Source organism: Paroedura picta, chromosome 10 (genome assembly GCF_049243985.1).
Source record: "Paroedura picta isolate Pp20150507F chromosome 10, Ppicta_v3.0, whole genome shotgun sequence".
In the NCBI taxonomy this organism is placed as follows: Eukaryota; Metazoa; Chordata; class Lepidosauria; order Squamata; family Gekkonidae; genus Paroedura; species Paroedura picta.
In genome coordinates this window covers 52,185,488-52,205,789 of record NC_135378.1, presented here as the reverse complement: position 1 = coordinate 52,205,789, position 20,302 = coordinate 52,185,488, and the positions used below count along the sequence as shown (strand labels likewise).

General features: G+C 39.6%; 2 protein-coding genes across 11 annotated transcripts in view; one reads left to right on the top strand and one right to left on the bottom strand.

The window, feature by feature from the left end:
* The window catches only part of ARHGAP10 (Rho GTPase activating protein 10), a 129,186-nt gene extending 127,127 nt beyond the window's left edge, over positions 1-2,059 (top strand). The window contains exon 23 of the mRNA XM_077300149.1: positions 655-2,059. Within this exon, the coding sequence (XP_077156264.1) occupies positions 655-743 (89 nt within the window). The 3' untranslated portion in view covers positions 744-2,059. The remainder of the gene's footprint in view (positions 1-654) is intronic.
* Positions 2,060-3,881: 1,822 nt separating this feature from the next.
* The window catches only part of NR3C2 (nuclear receptor subfamily 3 group C member 2), a 154,340-nt gene continuing 137,919 nt past the window's right edge, over positions 3,882-20,302 (bottom strand). For all 10 annotated transcript variants that reach the window (XM_077300135.1, XM_077300129.1, XM_077300137.1 and 7 more), the window contains one exon: positions 3,882-8,157. In XM_077300135.1, the coding sequence (XP_077156250.1) occupies positions 8,002-8,157 (156 nt within the window). In that variant the 3' untranslated portion in view covers positions 3,882-8,001. The remainder of the gene's footprint in view (positions 8,158-20,302) is intronic.

Genomic DNA, 20,302 nt, shown 5'->3' with positions numbered 1-20,302 from the left:
TTTATTACACAGTCACACAGTATTCTTTCTGTTTAAATAACTTGAAGTGTCATATTTTCTAAATCTCTTAATAACTTCAACTTGTCCATCCTCATACATTTAAGGAGCCAGTAAACCTGAGGCACGGCTCTAAGGGGCATCTGATGTACATAACCAAACTGTTGCAGTGCAAGAGTCAATACTGCAGTTCCAATTGTTGTAACACCAATCAGCTATCACAGAGGCACTGTTTTGCACTAGTTTCATCTTCAAGGAAGGTGAAGAATTTGTAAGTCCCTTTCCCCCCCCCAGAGGTAACTGGAGGCAAATAACTAGTGAGAAAAGTGTCACTCAGACCTCTTCCCTCAAAGCTAGGCAGTGTGTGTCTTCCCATTAAGAGTCCAGCCATTTGCAGGTTACTTGGCTTGACTGAAAAATTCCATGTGGCCGGGGTCAGGGGAGAATTGTGCAACCCCCTATGGTGAATACTTTGGCTCTCAGGCAGCAGTGTAAAAATAGGAGTTTGTTATCTGTATGTGTTTGTTTACATAAAGTCGATGAAGTTTGAAGATGTAGTTGAAGATTTGCTGGGAACTTTCATGAACTGAATTGATGTTCTAACATGCTTGTCACTCTCTAAAGCCAGTTAACAACACTTTTTCTCTTTGTTCATAGTGCATTTTTCTCGAGAACCTGGCTGGCTAGAAGGGACTCTGAATGGGAAGAGAGGACTTATTCCACAGAACTATGTCCAATTTCTTTAGTTCTTTGTGTTTAATGTACAAAAAGTGTACATGGTATCCATGGATTTTTGATACAGTTATTTCTCTTGGATTCAAATGCTTTTTATCAGTGAAGAACCTGACAATGAAAGAACTTCATCCGTGTAAAAATCTTAACACTTTGCCAAATAGGAATTACAGAGTTGTGAATGATGCAATTTTATAAAGGCGGGATGGGTGTGTTAATTTTATAAATTTGTAAAGAATAATAACTATCTATATATGTTTGCAAGATAGACTGAATTTTATAGGAAAGACATGGTTGGTTTGTTAATCAGCCACCAGTTAAAAGAAGATTGTTAAAAAAATGTTTACTCTGTTCTTGTATTCTTAAAGCTTGAGATATTTAAAACTTTTTCTGGTTACAAAAGAAAAAGTCACTAAACTCTTGGGAAAGGCCACGTATATTGACAATTCATTAACTGTTTAAATTGTATAATTGTTATTTCAACAGGAGTCCAGTGTTAATTGTCAGTTAATTCTCCTTATTTTGAAAGGGAGCTGTAAAAATTCTCACTCATTGAAACCCAGAGAGAGGGAGGGAGAGAGAGACTATTTCCAGATGTTTCTAGTGAACCTACAGGTCTATACAATTTACATGGCTTCACTAGTAATGTATTGTAAAGACCCAGGTACACTGATGAGTTTCTAGTCTCTATGAACAAGTAGAGTTACTCAAAACCAAATATAAACAAAACCTTTCGTTTCTATTCATTTGATAACACTTTCCACCTACCCTAAGTGGTTATTCCTGTTGTATCTTGTTTTTCTGAAATTCCATGTTACTTAAGCCCAAACTCGCTATGACATGTGGTTGTAGATCTCTTCTGTGTGTGTGTGTTTTTTTTTTAAATAAGAGTCAAAAGAAGCCTCGGAAAGTTGATAAATAGGGGGACTGGTGGTGGTGAGGAAGAGAGAAGCTGCTAAGCGCTTATTCCTTAACTATTTTTCTTGTCCAGAACTCTCCCTTCCCATGATGGGGGAAAGGATTAAGCATATTCTCTCCCTCAGCTCCTCAACAGCTCCCCCCCCCTTTCCTCTGTCTAGATTTGATCTAGCTTGGCTCCTGGTTTTTCTCTTCCTTTCTGCGCAATCAGGGATAAGCTTCGGCACTGCTTATTTGTAACTGTCAATTGATTGGAAAGTTTAAACTCATAACAGCATTGTGAGGAAAAGTAAGAAAAACACCATTTTGCCACAGTACAATTTTTGCAATACAACTTTTCACAATTTCATTTATAAGTTTTGGTATAATCATAATCATTTAAATACATCATTAAAAAAAAGAAGTTTTAAAATTGTGCTATTTTTTATGTTAACAAAAACAGCACAGAGTTACTGTACTTTCAGATTATTTTCTTTAATGAGCAGGTTTCACTGACAACCATTGCCCGTCTCTTGCCCAGAACTATAGGGCCCTTGGAGTGTGCACAAATTATTTCCAGATGGCGCAGTTGTGATCCAACATACTGCTACTTCTCGTGTCCAACTGGAACTTTCCCAGGCAGTAGGGCTTTAATATAGTTCATTGTATCTGAGCCTATAATCTTTGCCAGATAGCTTTAAGGTGATTCTACTTGGGAGATGATCAAGTGGTTTAGCGATGTGACCAAAAACAGTGGAGATGCCTGTGGAGTTGTGTAACGGAGATCAGGTTTCATTTCTTTTCTAAGTATTTTGTGGGAAATGGGTACCTAGATAACGGTTGCCACTGAGAATTTCTCCTCTATATCTGCCATATGAATGAATGCGTGCCATTCAGTCTTGGGTAGAAAAGTACCTGGCTCCAACGTGGGAAGTGCTGCCCATTACATGGGTGGCATAAGAGCAGCTTTTCCTAGCCTCACTAGGGAAACATTGCCTCGGGGAAACAGCTATATTCCTTCAGAGCTACAAACAAGTTGAAAGACCCCCCCCCCCCAAGTGTGGAGATACAGCATGCATGACTGAAAGGGAAATCTCTCCGCCTTAGTTCCCTTTTAACCTCCGTCTCTGGGAACTTTATTGCCTTTTTTTTAGCTTCATAGAGTTACTACTTTTTATAAATTCAGCATTAAGAGCTTGTTTCTCCCTCGGGGCCCTGGCCCCTCTTTTCTTCCTCTGCCCAAAACAAAGACTGCATCCTTTAAAAAAGTATAATGTCAGTGGGGAAAAGTGACCCTCAACAGATAGCTGCAATCGGTGCCTCCTATGTTTTGGAGAGGCTAACATCAATGCTTGGAAGCCCTGCCTGAAGGCCTCTGTCTTCTTTTGGGAGCATAGCAATGTCAGCAACTTCAGGTGCTCCCTCGATCCTGTCCAGCTCCCGTTTTCTAGACCACCTCAGACCAACATGGGTATCAGCTACAGTCCAAACACTCTTGCAAACTGCCTGATGTGTAGATTGCGTGCTGTATTTTCTTCCCGCCCTTTGTCTTGCCTCAGCCACTAGAAGCACGGCACAATTTCTTAAATTTGCAGATTGCTGTTAATTATTAAGCATATTAATTACACTGACAGTGGAATAGTTCTTTGGAGACAAGTGGAATAGTTTAATAAGAGGATGTAGTGCTTCACAGCTTTGATCTTAACAAAGCTTAGGATGGATTTCACAACACTGCTTAACCCAGAGTGTCCTGGGAGGTGGCTCAGGATGCCTTTTGTCTAGTTTCCATTGAGCTCTGCATATGCATTTCTCCACGGTAAGTAACCCTACAGTGTTCATCTGCTTTTGTGCCATAAATGACTCCTGCCCCCAACTCCATAGTGAGAAATATGTCATTTTCTGCATGGAAAAACTTGTCAGATCAAGTTATCTTGGGAAGTTTAAGCCATCTGGTGCCAAACTGAAGCTGCAGTCCTCAGCATTACTTTCTTTGATAAGTCCTGTATGTATTTCCAAGCAAACATTCAAATTGGCGGGCAACTAAAATGCAAAGGATGGAAGTGATGCTTCCCTCCCTTCTGTACTGCAAGGAAGTGCCCTGCATTGTGGAGTGGCTGCTGAAACTCAGAAAAATGGAGCCTATACCAGTTAGTTACATGAAACTAGCTCCTGTACTGATGCATTTCATGCAAAGGCTTCTTTCCAATTAAACAGATGGATCAGCAAATTGTTGAGATCAAAGTGCAAAGAATACCTGGAATCACACCATTTTTAATTCATGTGTATTTGTACAACTTATAAAAATTATGTTCTTGAAGACATTAACATAAAGGCCAAACAGTAATTTTCTATTTATTCAAAAAAAGTTTAAACATACAGAAGCAAGCCCCTAATTATTAATGCATCATTATGCATAGATTTTGCTGTTTACACCATAGTGCTGGCTGCTTTTTATTTTTCATCCAGTAATATATAATTAGTACATCCCCTCCCCCCCGGAACTCCTTCTGCACAAGCCCATCTGTGTGCTGAGTTCCCAGTGGCATGTGCTCTTCAACTCCATGAACTCTGAAACATTATTCTGAGCATCCTGGCATTGTAACTGCTGCCTACCAGGTGGTTGACCTGCCGGATAAAATTGCACTCCCCCTTTGCTCCCCACTTCTCACATTCTCTCTCTCTCAAAGTCACATCTTTAATAGACAAAAGTGCATTAAATGAAGAATGGTTTAATTCATAAAGGTTCTTTTAAAAAGTCAGTGAAAATACCACCCTGTGAATTAGATTTTTGCATTATTGATTATAAAGTATATTTTATTCAGATTTTGATATTGCAAGCTTTTAGTCCTTTTTCTGTTTTTGTTCTGTGCAACAAGGAGTTACACACTGCAATGCAATATTATTCTTGAGATACCCACTGCAGCAAATTAAAACTATTTTACATTTTTACTTATGAATACAATGTTCTTGCTGTATATCTTCAGTCATTGCCACAAAAGCATCACACTCAACACAATTTACGATTTGAAAGAAAATGACATTTTGAAGTTTAATTTATCTTATTTTGCAGGAGACAGATGCCTATTTCATTCTAAGTACAATTTACTCCTGATATTTTTCCATTTTTTATTTAAATGTTTTAATGATTTTCTAAGCAGTAATCAATGTTTTCATAAACAGGTGATTAAAGTAAAGGATTTATTATAATCTGTTTACAATTATTTGCAAAGACAGACATATATTTTGCATAAAGATATAAATTGTTTTAAAAACTAATTTAGTGTTTTAATTATGACATTTCTGTGAATTATGAATTGTACCAAACCAAGATTAAATGCAATAAGGTACAAAAATTAAGAGCAAACAGACAACAGTGTGAATTGGGACAACCATCTAACAGTGGATTTTTTTAAAAAAAGAATATGGCTTTAGTATTTTAATCAGGCAAAGTTACTTAGAGATAGAAAATATTCAGTAACTTTGTTAATAAAAAAGCAGCAGCATACTGCTTGCACCACAAACCTGGATAATCCAAAATTCCAATTTAAGTTTGGGGATTTTTTTTTTTAAGGTAAACGAACGGGAGAGTTGTGAAAACTATAAACACCCAGTCTGTATTTTAATCACTTTGGAAGTGTGGCTTTCATATTGCTGTGCACAAAGAAACTGATTTATGAATTAATGTTCTAAAAACTAAATAATGTTTGCATGTCTAATTTTATATATTGATCTTCACAGAATAGCCTTGTGTAGATTTGCCATTCAATTAGGCATGGGATTCAAAAAAGAAAACTAGTGAAGTTTGGATCTTGTTTCTTAGATACAAAAACATTTCACCTTTCCAAATCTGTTCCCTTCTGAGACATGACGGTGGAATCAAGTGAATCACACAGGTAGCTCATGAGCCTGGGAGAGTTTGGGCTTCTATTTCTTGAAAAGGGAATTTTCCTTCCTGGATGGCAAATTACACTGGAAAGTGCAGGTGCTTTAACAGCAGTTTGTGATACTCTTCAGTGGGAAAAAAAATTAAATTTAAGCCTTGGACATATCTGATGAAGCTCTTGGGATACCAGTTTAAGATTTTTTTCATAGTTGCATTTCAACACTACACCTGTGCCTAGACACAGCTTCATAAAAGGATGTGTCAGTCTCACCCTCCTCCCTTTAATCTGTATTTTGTTATCAGTCAACACTGGAAGATCCAAGGTGTAAAATATTCCTAAAATATAATAAACTCCCAGCCCCTCAAGATCTATCTGTCTTTATAATCTCAGCCCATAGAATGTCTTTCTAGTAATATCCAAATCATTAGGATTAGGGGAAAAAATTCACACAAATATTTGTTAGTTATGTTTTTCAGGCCAGCTTCTAAATGTGTTAAAGAATGACTGTTCTTGCCTATATTGAGGTGGCAAACCTAAATGCAATTACATGCAAGTAAATGGTACAAAAATCAAGTGGGATGTAAATGTAAATTAACTGGTTTTGTATCAGGATTTAAAACCCTCTTCAAATCTGTCAACAGTACCCCTCCAATCATATATGTAAGTTCAAATCTACCTAGATCATGTGATAAAACATTATCTTTTCCTAGAAGAATTTAATTTTTCATATTAGGATTTATTATCTCGATTTTTAAAAATTTACATACATTCCAGATTGAAAAAAAAACAAAGCAAGGAATGGCATTTTTAATGTATATATATATATTTATCTCTTTGGACACAATCTAGCATAGCAGTAGGTGCCAAAAAATTCCCACTGAGACCAATGGGCTAAATTTGCCTGTGCACTGGACTATGGCCTTTCAGGAGACTCTGGGCATAGCCCATGAAGAAGCTGTCTTGCAAAAGCTCTCTTAAAACGATGGAAGGCCACGACTCTTACACAGCTGTCTTCACATTAGGGTTGCTGGCTCCAGGTTAGGAAAAACTTGATTTTGGGGATGGAGACTGGGGTTTGGGGAGGGATTTCATTGGTGTATAATGCCATAGAATTCACCTTCTAAAGTGGCCATTTTTCTCCAGGTGATCAGATCTCTGTCACCTGATCATCAGTTGTAATAACAGGAGGTCTCCAGCCACCACCTGGAGGTTGGCAACCCTAGTTCACATCAATGGGGCTGGTGCAGGACACCATCTTGAAGGATTGTGCCCTTTGGAGTTTATCTTGGTAGATGAAATGTGCATTTATCTGCAAAGCTAGCGAGAGGCACAAAGCAAAACCTAGCCTGCTCAAGCTGAGGAAAAGCAGTGGACAAATGCGGAGGGAAAGGGAGGTACATGGATGGAAACATATAGAAAAGAATGCAAAAATATAACTGAAAATGGTTACGGGTGGTTATTTACAACGGAGACTTTCAGATGGGAAATTAGATATGATGCTAAAAGGCACAGCTTTCCCTTTCTTAAATACACTGTAAACGGTTCATTATGCATGCAGAACAATTCACTTTACAAAAAAAATTACCTTGTGTTTAGACAAAAAAGAGTAATTAAATAGTCTCCAGCAAAATAGAATTCTTCCAAAAATACTTTCCCATTCATCCTATTAACCATTAAAGATTTTTAGGTCTCATTTACAAAAGTTCCTTATACCATTTTTTTCAGGTCCTTCAATTTATACATACAGCAATGTACAGTACAGCAAAAGACTGCGAAAAATTATTGGTAAAGCCAGCACAATAGATACCATAAACTGAAACAGAGGCATTTGTTTTAACATCTTATCCTTTCAAGTTAAATAATAAATGAACACTTAACACAGTGTAGATCATCTTATGATGGATAATATGGGATAACAAATGCCGCAGGTGGAGATACCAAGATTATTCCACACCAAATGCTTCATTATTTATTTTACACATCCAGGGTTGTTATTGTTTTTGTCTCTCTCTGTGTATATGTGTGTGTATATAGTACAAGAATTAATGCCCCATATTGACTACGTTTTATGTGCAAACCAATGGTAAGCTTTTAAAAGTTCATCTTAGTCCTTGAACCCTTTTGAAACAAGCAAACGATACCAGAAACTACATGGCATATTTAAAATGTTCATCTCTTAAAATATCAAAATCAAAGAGTTATTTGACTAGATATGGCTTTTCATCCAGAGGAACAGGAACCTGTTTCTTTTTCCTAAATGTTGGTGTATTGGGAGTATGGTAACAGTTCTTTCACCATCTTGATGACTTCGTCAAGTTCACAAACTTCTTTTCAGACTCCAAACCTTTCCTGTTTTGTTTTTATAGATTAGTCAGACATTTGAACAACTTTTGTATAGCATATTTTAAATGTGGTTTCTTGGGTCCTTCGTGGGTGTTGAATAGCACAGGGAAACTTAAGGCAAAGTTTTATTTTTCCATTAAGACATCTGTCACTTCCTGTGGAAGTAGAGGGGCTTGGCATTTCCAGATTCCACCTTGGGCAATTGATCACTGATGATTTCTACCAGCATAGCTGGAAACTCCACTTTCAGAGCCTGGGACTCTCGGAAGGTATAGAAACAGAATTCCAACAAATCACTGACAAGCTGAAAAGGAACAAGAGAAAAAGTTAGGAAATGTGAGCATAAAAATGTACATGGAAGGGTTTTATATAACACGAATTATAAACAGTATAATAAACAAGGTTCCTTAAGGTTAAAGCAGATGTGTTGCTATCTTCTGAAACTTTTAATTTTAAATCAGCCATGGGGTTTTCCTGGTTTTCCAAACCAAATCTGTAATTATTGCTGCAGAAGAAAAAAAACAAACTGTAATTTCCTCCTCATGAAGCTAACAGCAGCTTGTGAAGGAAACAATATCTGGAAAATGGTTAGACCACCTTCTCGCAATGCTGTGTCCACAATCCATTCTTGGCTGTGGCCAGTTTAATTTTAAATTAAAAAATAAAGTAGGAAAACTGCTTGTATATTTCCCATGCTATATCTGAGTTGTAGCAAGGTGTTCAAAGGTGAATGTACTAATAAAACTACTCCAATCCATTAAAAGTGGTTGTAGGACATTCAACTGACCAATGAACTGTAAGAATGATTTCTCTGGGTTAAGGCATGTTTTGATTATATAATGATCAGCAGAAATATGCACTTCAAATGCACTAGAACTTGTATTATACTAGATTCTTCTATCTTTCCCATTTTTGGGAGGATAAATAATGCTACGTCCTTCTACTCAGCCTGCCTTTTTATTCTATTTTACTTTAATTGTCCTAAAACGATACCCTTTACATTTATTAGGTTACTTACAATGTGGTGTCTATATAAATTATTTCCTTGTTTTTTATCCACCCCTGTTTAGCAAAATAATAAATCTCCATAAATTGCTTCTCTCTTTTGATTTACTCCATAAATTGCTTCTCTCTTTTGATCCATAAAGTAATAGCAATCCCAAATGCAGTGCCTGTCCTGGTAACTACTTCCACCACTTCCTACAACCTGCATAATAGTTTTTTTTAAAATTAAGTCCTCTTTCATGGCTGCCTTCTATGCCTTTTAAAATTCTTCACTTCTGTCATATTGTAGAGGTAAAAATAAATGGCTTTTATTTTTAATGGAGAGACATTCAGTATACTCCAGATGGTGGAGATAATAAAATGGAATTTTCATCACAAATTTGATCACAGAACAGCTTCCAGCAAAACAAAGGTATCATAGAACGGTCACAATCATCAACTAAGATAATTACAAAACAGAAGTGAAACATCAATATCCCTGGAAATGAACTGATTTTTAAAATATTGCAGCCTTTTGAATAACCTATATGGTTGGGAAATATTTCCACCTCAAATGAAAAATAAACATTTCTATAATGCCTTCAAAAACTTTCTTCAAAACATTTTTTACCACCTTTCAATCCAATGACGATCCCTAGGATATTGAACATGAAAACTCTGAACTTTTGAACAACTAAAAACATTAAAAGTGATAATAAAAACATAAACATACATCATCAGAACGAGGGAGGCAATCAAAAATGTCTTCGCTGACTAGCTGTAGACACCAATAGAAGGAGCCAAATAAATCTCTGGGGAGGGAGTTCCAAATTTTGGCGCCATGACAGAGAAGGCCCTTTCTCAGGCTATCATCCAAAGATGATCAGAATTAAGGGGCATTCACATGGAAAAAGGCAGTCATTAAGATATGTTGACCTCAAGCCACATACCTTATATTAAGCTTGGAAAGAAATAGGAAGATTTGTGATAAAGGTGAACACTGAACAGAAAATTGGAATGAGATTTATTGGGGGGTGGCTTAGAACTTTTTAAAGTGTTCATTTAAGACATTCATGTATTTAGGAAATAAAGGGAAATATTAATAATTTTGCATGATTTTCTTTCATAAAAATAATAGAATATTTCCTGTTGAATTTTAGTAATCACCAAGGTTACCTAATAAAACCAAAATTGCTAATATGCTTTAAAGTGTTGGTATTGCAGTTTGCATTGTACAGGACATCTATCCTAATATTCACAGACAGCAATTACTGAAATGCAAGAAAGATGCCTTAAATCAGTGGTATGCTTTTCTTTCATACAGCTCATGCTTGATGCTCACACTGTGCGACTGCCCCATTTACCTGAGGGAACAAACGAATCTGGCGGCTCTCAAAACCTCTATGAGATTTGTGTTTGCCCGGTCCGCCGAAGACCGGTACCGGTCTGTGGATCAGTTGATACCGGGCTGCGGCTCCTCCTTGTCCTCCTCCCTGGCTGCTGCTCGGGGGTTGTCCTGCCACTCTGCCACTGGCTACCTTTGGTGCTCTCCGGTGGCCACCATGTTTGGGGCTCCTCTTCGGCAGGGCACTGCGCAGCTGTTGCTGACAGTGCCCCCCAGCGGGCAGCAGGAAGTCAGGGGTGCCAGGGGGAAAGGAAGTGGAGCAGGGGCTCAGGTGGCGGCAACATCCCTCAGCAAAAGACTACCCCCCACCCTGGGCCCCAGTAAAATTGTCAAGCGTTGACCAGTCCCCGGTGATAAAAAGGTTGGGGACCACTGCCTTAAATGATACTGTCAGCAATCTAGCAAGCCAACCTGGCTTGAAAAGGAATTTCTATAATTGATCAATATTTTCTTCTTATCACATGATAATGATTTGTTATTAGTATCTGGCTTAATTTAAGAGATGGAAATGGGCTTCATGGTGTAGCAATACATTTAGAGAGTGGTCAAAGTACACTATACTAATAACATGATATTCAGGTTTGAAACTTTTAATAGAATCACTGGTGCCTAATAATTATGGCTTTTATGAGATGAACATTTCTCTGCATGAGATGCTAGAGGGGGAAAACTCTCCCTCTTGGGAATTATCTGTATCTGTTTCCTGTTCCCTGTAAGCTGCCCTGAGCCTTCGGGGGAGAGCGGTATATAAATATAAATAAATAAATAAAATTCAAAGAAGGTCTTCCAAATTTCTCTATAAAGACTGATGTGCCCAAAGTAGTCTCCAGTTGTTTATGATTACTGTCACAGAGCTGAACAATTATCTAGCTCAGAGACTTAGCATCTCTGGTCAAGAGCATTTTCAAATCTTTTGATGGACTAAAAAGGCATTTCTAATGAACTGAGCAATAAGATTTATTTTTAAAGTAAACTGAAATCTGGAGTGGAAAGAGGATTGCAGTTATTGTGGCGATACTAATACTTGCCCTTTGCACTGAGATACTACTATTCCAAAACTAGTTATGCCAAACTTTTTTTCGGATTTAAAGACCAAGCCTAGGTCTTGTGCCATCAAAAGGGGTTTGGTATTAGTTTTGCACCAGTCTCTGCCCCAACCCAGCCTCCTCCTCCAATGCTGTTAAGCTGGTGCTGCAGTAAGGAGTTCCTCGTGCCAATGAGGTGTTAGTCCCACTGACTTCCATGGGCCAAAAGAAGCTTAAATCCAGCTTCATCAGCACTATGACCTCTGCAGGTCTGAATTCAAGCTGTTCAATAATTGCTTTGTTTTTCTTTTGGTGCTTAGGGGATCTGTGAATAAAGTTGCTGATGCTTTTGAATACTTATTTGCCTACCTGTTCTTTCAGGAAATATTTTCCTGTTATCGGCATTTTCCTTTCTGCACATATGTTCACAATGTGCTGGAAATGCAGCTAAAACCACTGAGCAATGTAAAACATTTCCCTTCGCTACTGAGCTGCATGTTATCGAGTCGATGCATCATTACTTTACTTAATGCTATGCCACTTTATTATACATGGCACCGAGACTATTCTAGACAAAAAATTCAGTGTTACACTTACCTGTAACTGTTGCTCCTCTTCGATCTTTTATACAGTCCCATATAGGGACTGTGCTTGCACGTGCTGACCACCAGAAGTCTCTACTGGCTTTTTCTTTGGAAAGAGTTTTGGGGGAAACCGTCCCTTTCATAGTATGCTACTAGCCATTTTCCCACCCAAATGGCCATGTGCTCCCAATGGGGTCCTCCTTTTCCTCAGTTCTCCTGAGCCTCCATGAGCAGAAGCTCAAAAAAGAGCTCATAGCAGGGCTAGAAGGAAGGAATGAGCGCCTGCACAGAAGAAAACTCGATGAACAACAGTTGCAGGTCAGTGCAATCCTGCTTTCATCTTCAGTCTTCTGTGCAGTTCAATACTGAGACTCTAAGATGTTACTCACCATGGAGATGGGCGTGATGCTCTCATTGGAACAACGAATGCAAAACTGCCTTGCCTACTGACATATCTCTTCTTGTATTCACGTTAACAGAACAGTGCTTAATGAGTGTGTCAGAAGACAACCATGTGGCTGCCCTACAGATGTCCATGAGTGGCATTCCATGATGAAAGGCAGCCAATGTTGCTTGTGACTGAGCACAAATGTTGAGAGGGGAGGGGAGCTTGGCCTGTTGATAGCAGAGACTATCCATCTAGCTGCGGTTTGAGAAGTGGCTGCCTATCCCTTAAAGGGGCATGAATAACAAATGAACAGTTGTGGAGTTTTCTGGAAAGCCTGTGTTCTGTTTACATAATACAATAAAGCCCTTTTAACATCCAGTGAATGGAGCGTTCTTTCCACCTCTGATGTGGGGAAAGGGAAAGGAGACAGACAGGATAATGTCCTGTGTGAAGTACTAAGATGATACCACTTTTGGAAGTAACTGGAGGCTAAGACAAAGCACTATCTTTCCCCCATGAATATTGATAAACATAAGGATGCTAGCAACCACACTCCTAGCATATGTGACTGCTACTGGGAACACTTCTTTGATGAAAAGGAGGTTTAGGTTGTATGAAGTAAGACAGAAGAATGAGCTGTGAGACAACTATTGAGGCACAATGTCTGCACAGGAGGGAAATAAGTTATATAACCCCTTCAAGAACCTTTTAGAGTCCTGATGTGAAAACACAGTTCTGTCATCAACCAGAGAGTGAAAAGCAGATATGTCTGCAAACTAAACCATTAAAGAAGTCACTATTAAATCAGAATATCTTAAAGACAGGAGATATTAAACTATAAGCAGAAGGAGGCAGGTAGGTGTGAGAACAGGCTCAAAGGGTGGATGACTGAAAATTCTTCTGGACATTGACAGTAGGGTGTGGAATCATGTCTTCCTTGGCCAAAAGGCAGCAATGAGGGTATATGGAGTATCTCCTGCTGAATCTTAGATAGAACTTTGCCAATTAGAGCGAAGGGGTAAGAGCTCCTGTCCACTGAAAGGCATCCCCTTCAGGATGGTGGTTGCTGCCCACCTTGGAGTAGAAAACCTGGGCCTTGGTTTTTCTGCAGAGGCAAACAGAAGTTCTGCATTGGGCAAAACCAGGAAGGAGGTGCTCCTTTCCTATAGACCAATCCAATCTGGGCTCTTTTTGCAAGGAAGAGGGCCTAACTATAAATTACTCAAAAACTAATACAATGGTCTTTAGGACCAAAACAATCTGCCTGGTAAACCTATAGAACACATATAAATATCTAGGAATTCTGTTCAGTGAAACTCTCTTGCAAAACATGTCTAGCAATGGTAAGAGCGATGGCATTAAAAACTATGGGGGCCTTTTTCTATGGAAACGGTAGATGTCTGATAGACCCTGGCCTGAAATGTTTATTAGCAAAGTTATCCCCTATTCACTTTCTGGGGCAGAACTATGAGGATGGAGAGATCAAGCACTTGATAAGATTGAAAAATTGAAAAACCTCTTTATGGCCTATTATGCACACACTGGGTAATGTACTTTCAATGCGCTTTTGCAGCTGGATTTCCCTGTGCAGAACAGGATAATCATCTAAAGTGCACTGAAAGTGCATTATCCAATGTGTGCATAATGAGCCTATGAGATGGATCCTGGCATTAACTAAAGAGACCTCAGTAGCCCTTAGGAGGGCCTGGCCCCTCCCCACCTCCCCAACCCCCGCTGCTTCACTTTCCTTAGCCAGCAGGGATCTGGCCCTCCTGGCCCCGGCGTAAAGTGTGCGCGCGTGTGGTACGCCGGGGCAACCCAGTGTGCCCTGCTTCTGTGCGTACACGGGAAACGGCAGGGCATTGTGCCCCGCTGCAACAGCACGGCTGACACCATGCATAAAGGGCCTATAAGAGCAAGGGCAAATTTAATCACACTAAAACATATGAGAAAAGCCAAAGCAACAAATACTGACTCTTACAGTCAGCAGAGTGTAACTCTACTGATGGATATATGAGAGATTTAGAGCTGAACAGATTAGTACAATTCAGTCACAATATTCAGTGCTAGATGACCTCTTGAGGGGGGCAGGGCTGGACACGATCTCCATGACTGTATTTACCAAATGGATGCGGCAATCAATAGTTTTACAGTATCTTAGTCAGAAACAGCCCCATGGTTTAAATCCTTTAAAAAGACGAAGAATACCTTATTTAGCTAACATTGCTTCCATACCATTACATAGAGGTTTTTACCTATTTAAGGGTCCAAGCTATACCCACAGACTTGTGATCTGGCCAGTTCTTATGAATACCAAGATCTCAGTGTCTATGCATATGTGGGAACCTGGAAATTGAGGATCTCTTCCACTACATCTTATCTTGCCCACTATATGATGAGCCAAGGAAGAAGTTTATTTTAAGGTTAATTTCTGATGTGCTCACAATATCTGAACAAGATAAACTGATGTTTTAGTTTCTGATGTTGATCCATACATTTCCAGCAGACTAGCTCTTTATGCCCTTGCAGCCAGGAAAATCAGAGCCATAATGAGCAAGAAAAAGATGGTATCCTAAGACTTTTAAACTCTAAATACTGAACCTAAATTGTTAACAGAATTTTATCTGTTACTATCCTTTTAGCTGAATTATATGTATAGATATATTTTAACTTCGCTGAGCAGGCCTTTGGCCAATACAATAAAATCTATCTACCACTACTGTAGACAAATCTACTCAAATCAGTTGTCCTTGAGCTGATCATGCCAGCAATGTGTATAGCTGGCAGCATGATCCCCTGAGCAACAGCTGCATTTCAAATCTCTGTTGCTTCCTTGCAGAGGGCCAATGAAGTCATGCCCCTTTTCTGTTTATATAGGTCATGGCCGTTGTATTGCCTGTTTATACTTGAACCAATTTTCCTGAAAGGACATAAGGTCATATGATATTGCACATAACTTTAAATGGCTGATGTGTAAAGCTGTCTCTTTGAGTAATCAGGTATCTAGGATAGTATAGGGATCACAGAGTAAATCCCAGCCCTCTAAGGAGGCATCAGTGGTGATGGTGACTTGCAGGGAAATAAAGTCAAAAGAAATTTCCGCCAACAGATTGGCGTCATTCAGGCATCGAGCAAGTCGACGAATAATGTAACTGTGGGTAGAGAGCCCATTAGTTTGTAAATAACATGATGGTGAAAATCCACTGATTAATCAATTCTGAAGGGGGTACATACTTAGATGAGCTACGAGAACCATGGTTGGACTTGGGGTCATCAGTCCCAGTAATTTTGGGGAAAATGATGATGATGAATCAGAGTATTAATCTGTGCAGATTAAAAGGGCAGAGGTAAAAATAAGTATCATGAAAATCCAAAACAAACCACCAATAATTTAATTTGAGAAACTGCAAAAGTGTAGGAAATGATAGCATTAGGACCTTTTTAACTTGAAGGAAAAATTAAAATCTCTGAAGTCCAAGATAGACTTATGACTGTCATCCTACTTAGGGACCAGAAAAACTCCACAAAAGGACCCCAAAGAGCAACTCTTGCCAGGTACTGTCTGCACTGTTCCCTTACATAAGGGAACAGAAAATTCACTCTCAAATTCAGGCATGTCGTTATTGGTAGCCCTTTCAGGAGACTGGAAAGGGGGTCTTTCTAAAAACTCTAGACTGAGTCCTGCTTGTACAATGGATAATAAGGAATCAGAGGTAACTGCTTACCATCTATCAAAAATAGGGATAGCCTGTCCTAAAAACTGACATGGGCTAACCGCACATATGCTAGTCAGAAGGAATCCTTCTGGGACTGGTGTTGGTTCTTGATGTGTTGGAGCAAGTGCTGGCCCAAGGACATTGACCTGTGAGAGAGCACATGCCTCAGCAGAGGTTGGGTGCTTGTGAAGAAGCTCTGTAGAGCATACTATGTTTGACATGACCAAAACTGTTGAGCATACTGCTGCCTCAGATAGGTTGGGCTGGTGTTTGTGCCTTTAAGGATACTGATTTGTAGGAAAAGAGAACGGCCTTGAGTGGCACCAAAGGAGCAGGCAGTATGCTTGTTCTTCTTGATCTGTGAAATGACATCTTTTAGATGAGAACAAGGTAGAGGTCTCAGATGGTACATCTTCTATCTTTTGCTTCATTTCAACAGGTAGAGCAGCTGATCTTAGCCACGAGTGTCTGTGCAATACAATGGCTGATGCCACAGCTCTGGCGAAAGAATAAACTGCATGACTTCTAGTATTAATTGGCTGTTTTCATAGATGTAGGATCTCCATATTGGGTTTCCATCTGGAATAAAACAGCCAGTTGTTTCTTGTCATTGGGAAAGAGATCTTCTCCCATAAGAAAAGTTGGTAACCTCCCATTATCACCATAATTTGCAATGTACAGATTTAGGGCTGCTGAAGGGTACATTTTCTTGCTGATTACATCAGCCTTACATCTTTCACTATCAAGTGGGGTAGAATGCACACCAGGTCATTGTCTAGCCTGCATTTCCTTAGTGATTCAAGATGAGAGAGGAGGATGGCTGAATAAGGATGTGCAACCATCTTGCTAGACTTGGTAGAGATCTTCCATTCTCTTCAAGGTGGTGAGGATGCTAGAGGATTTCTCCCAGATGGCACTGATAATTTCTAGCACTCCTTCAAGTATCAGGAAGGCAATGGTCCAGCTGTGTCAGAATAAAAGCCTTCCTGATATCTTGTCTTGAAGGTTGGGTACTGATGATGTGATCTGAATGTCCTGAGATCTAGTGTTAAACTTTGTAAACAGGCTAAGAACCTTGTTAGGAGAGAAGGGATGAGGATCTTCTACTATGTCTTCAGGAGAAAGGTCAGATGTCAGCTCTGAATCAATGAAGAGTCTTCCTCTTTTCCTGCCTCTTTTATTTCTGAATCCAATGGGACAAAAACCATTTAAGGAGAATGGGATGGGAACCGTGGTGGAGCTGAAGCAGACATCCTTCAAAAGGTTGATCTCAATGCATGGGATAGTCACCCTATTCCTGGCAAAATAGAGAGGGAAAATAAAAGGGGTCTTACTGGCATGATGGCACTGGCCAAGTGTCCTCCTGTCTCCCACTCTGCTGTGGCTTCTCTTTGATTGTTTGGTGTCAGTGGTCAGCTGCTGCGTGGATGGGGCTGGCCTTCTCCAGCCAAGATTGCTGCCTTCGTTGCTCTGCAATCTGATCTGCCACTTTCCACCCCTAGCTCCTGGCTGTCAGCTTGGTGGGTTTGGCTGTCATGCTGAGTGGGTCTCTTTGTTGAAGGGGAAGGACTGTACCCTGCTTGATGCAGCTGTCTGTCTCCTATCTGTGGTCTCTGGGTGGCTGTGCTGAGATTCGGGTGTCTGTGCTTTGCCGAAGTGGCTTGGTAGCCCCCCACTGGATTATCTGGGGAGGCTAATTCTGGCTGCTTTTCCAGAAGCCAGTGTGAGGGTGCAAGGTCCTTGTCTCTTGCCCAAGCTCCTTGGCCTGTTTAGGTGATGGTCTGGAGCCACAACATGATCTGTCAGGGGAACAGTATTTGTGTCTAGTCTATTCCAGCTATGGAACTGAGGGCACTGCTGCAACGGAGGGGAGGTCCCATTGGTTTTTCAATCATTGCAGGAAACTTAGCACACTGCGGTTTTGCTCTATTGCGGCAAATATATTTGCTGTCAGGCTTTCAGAGCTTGAAAGTTCTTTTTCCCACATGCTGGCCTTTAAACATACAGTATGATCACATTGGGCCTTTGGGGTAAACTGCAGGCAAAACTTACATGAAGCCATGTTGTGACCTTTACCCCTAAACATAAGAGAAATACTGTTCATCTGACCATGTCATTTTTAACTTCTTAAAAAGCACTTTCTATGGCAGGATCTCGAGAAACCACCGATGAAAAATGATCCCACCTATGTATTCTTCTTTTAGAAGTTGGCTCAAACTACTAGGAATTGTGTAGAGATGCTAGAAGAATGACCTTCTGCCATGGTAGCAAGATGGCCATATTCTTTTGGTCTTTTATGTATTGACTTCATATAACTTGGTCTGAATGACTGTAAAAGTTTGATTGATTGACCAACTGAGAAAAAGGAGAGTGCAGCTTCTGGAACACATGGCTGTTTTGGTGGGAAAATGACATGTTCTGGAGGGGAGGGCTTCCCCAGGGCTCCTTCAATTCTAAGAAAATGCGGGCAGAGTGGCTGGCCTGCACAGGTGTAATCCCACTGTGGGACTGTACATAAAAATGAAGATGAACTACTAGTACTGTGTATTATTGTATCCTCAGAAGTTCTGCTGCATAACCAGTTTAAACATTTAAGGAGAATGAGGCACTATGGTAGTTTTCCTAAACTTTGTTATTCACAAGTATTTGGTGTACCCAGTAGACATTTACAATTTTAAAAGGCTACCTATCTCCCCATCCCCTATGCATGGAGATTTTGATTTCAAATCAAGTAACCTTCCATGTGAATACTGAGGCGGCATAGTCTTGTTGATGGACTCTATAATGTCCTTAAATAAGTTCTTCCTTGGTCCCACCTCCTGGGTATCACCATACACATGTGTGAGTGACCAACAACATATTTTAAGCAGATTTTAATCAAGCCAGTGCAATAACAGCTTTTGCTAGTGCATTGCTAAAATGTGCCAGTTACAGTTTGAGAGTGTAATTAATTCAGATTCTCAAAATGCATCTCACTGTAATATTTGCTTGGATCCCACAATCCGAAGAGCAGGTTGCCTGCTCAACAGCCTAGTTAACCTGAAATATTTCAACTGATATTATCTTGGATTCATGAATTTCAATGTAATTCTAGATTCTTCAAATATTTCAACTAAACTGGTCTGCAGAGCAAAATGATGCTGAGCAGAAAAACATCTCTTTCCCTTTTGCTCACCCCAAAAGCAAAAGCTAGTCTCCAAAGAATGAACTGTTGCCATGGTACTAATAATACTCTGACTCCTACTGAGATTTTTCAGTGTTTTAATTAACAGCACATGACTTGACAAATAATTCCATATGTATGTTCAGTAAACAGACCTCGGGCTCTCGTAGGGATGTGTCCTGAAATGCACCGTGCTGTACTCCGTCTTCACAAATAAGCCAGTCAAGTACAAAGAGGCACATTTATATGCAACCTCTCAGATACTGAGGCCAAAGAGTTTCAGAAGGGTACTTCCCAGCTACATCATAAGAATGGAGTACAGGAGTTTGCTTGGTTTTGCTCTACAAGTAAACAGCTTTTTTAAAGCTTAAGAGTAGACCGTACTTTTGTAAGTAGTGGTTCCATAAAATAGATGTTATAAAGAAACTGGAGGCTCACTAGAAAATAAGTGGGGAATTACGTTGAAATGAGTTCCAAATTTCTTATGATTGACTCATTCTGGTTCAAAGCAATTTGCAATGTATTTTTTAAAAAGTGTGTAGATGCTACTCACAAATCAAAATGTTTCCAAGAGTTCTACAGGCATCAGTGAGACTACTCAGGACTCAGGGCATCAATGATTACAAGTAGCATTATTAAGGGGTTCACCAATAACAGCTGAAGACTTACTTATGGATACAAAGAGTTTAGAAATGAGAAATCGAGTTCTTACATTTCAGTTCCACTCTAATCCATTAAACCGATTCACAATGATTCAGAAGTTAGATTTGAAGACAGTTTCTGAGCTCTCCTTTCTGACAAGCTCTTTTAAACCATTTGATGTCTCAAAATCAGATTCCAGTATTCTGGGTATCATAATATTACTCACCAAATAGCCCCTTCGTTTTTTAAGAGGGTTTTTTCCAAATATACATTTCTTCAAATTTTTTTCTGTATAATTTTTCTTCTGAGGCTGAGCCAGATGACAGAGGAAGCACAGAGGAAAACAGCAACCTCACATCCAGTTCTTTCTTTACTCCCCATTAATATTTTTTAAACTAAATGAGAGCCAGGGGTTAGTCTGGAATCCGGGATAGCCAAGTTTGATTTCCTACCGTGCCAGAAAACTTGCTGGTTACCTTAACCCAGTCACACGCACTCAGCCTAAATCTGCCTCCTAGGGTTGTTGTGAGCATACAACAGGG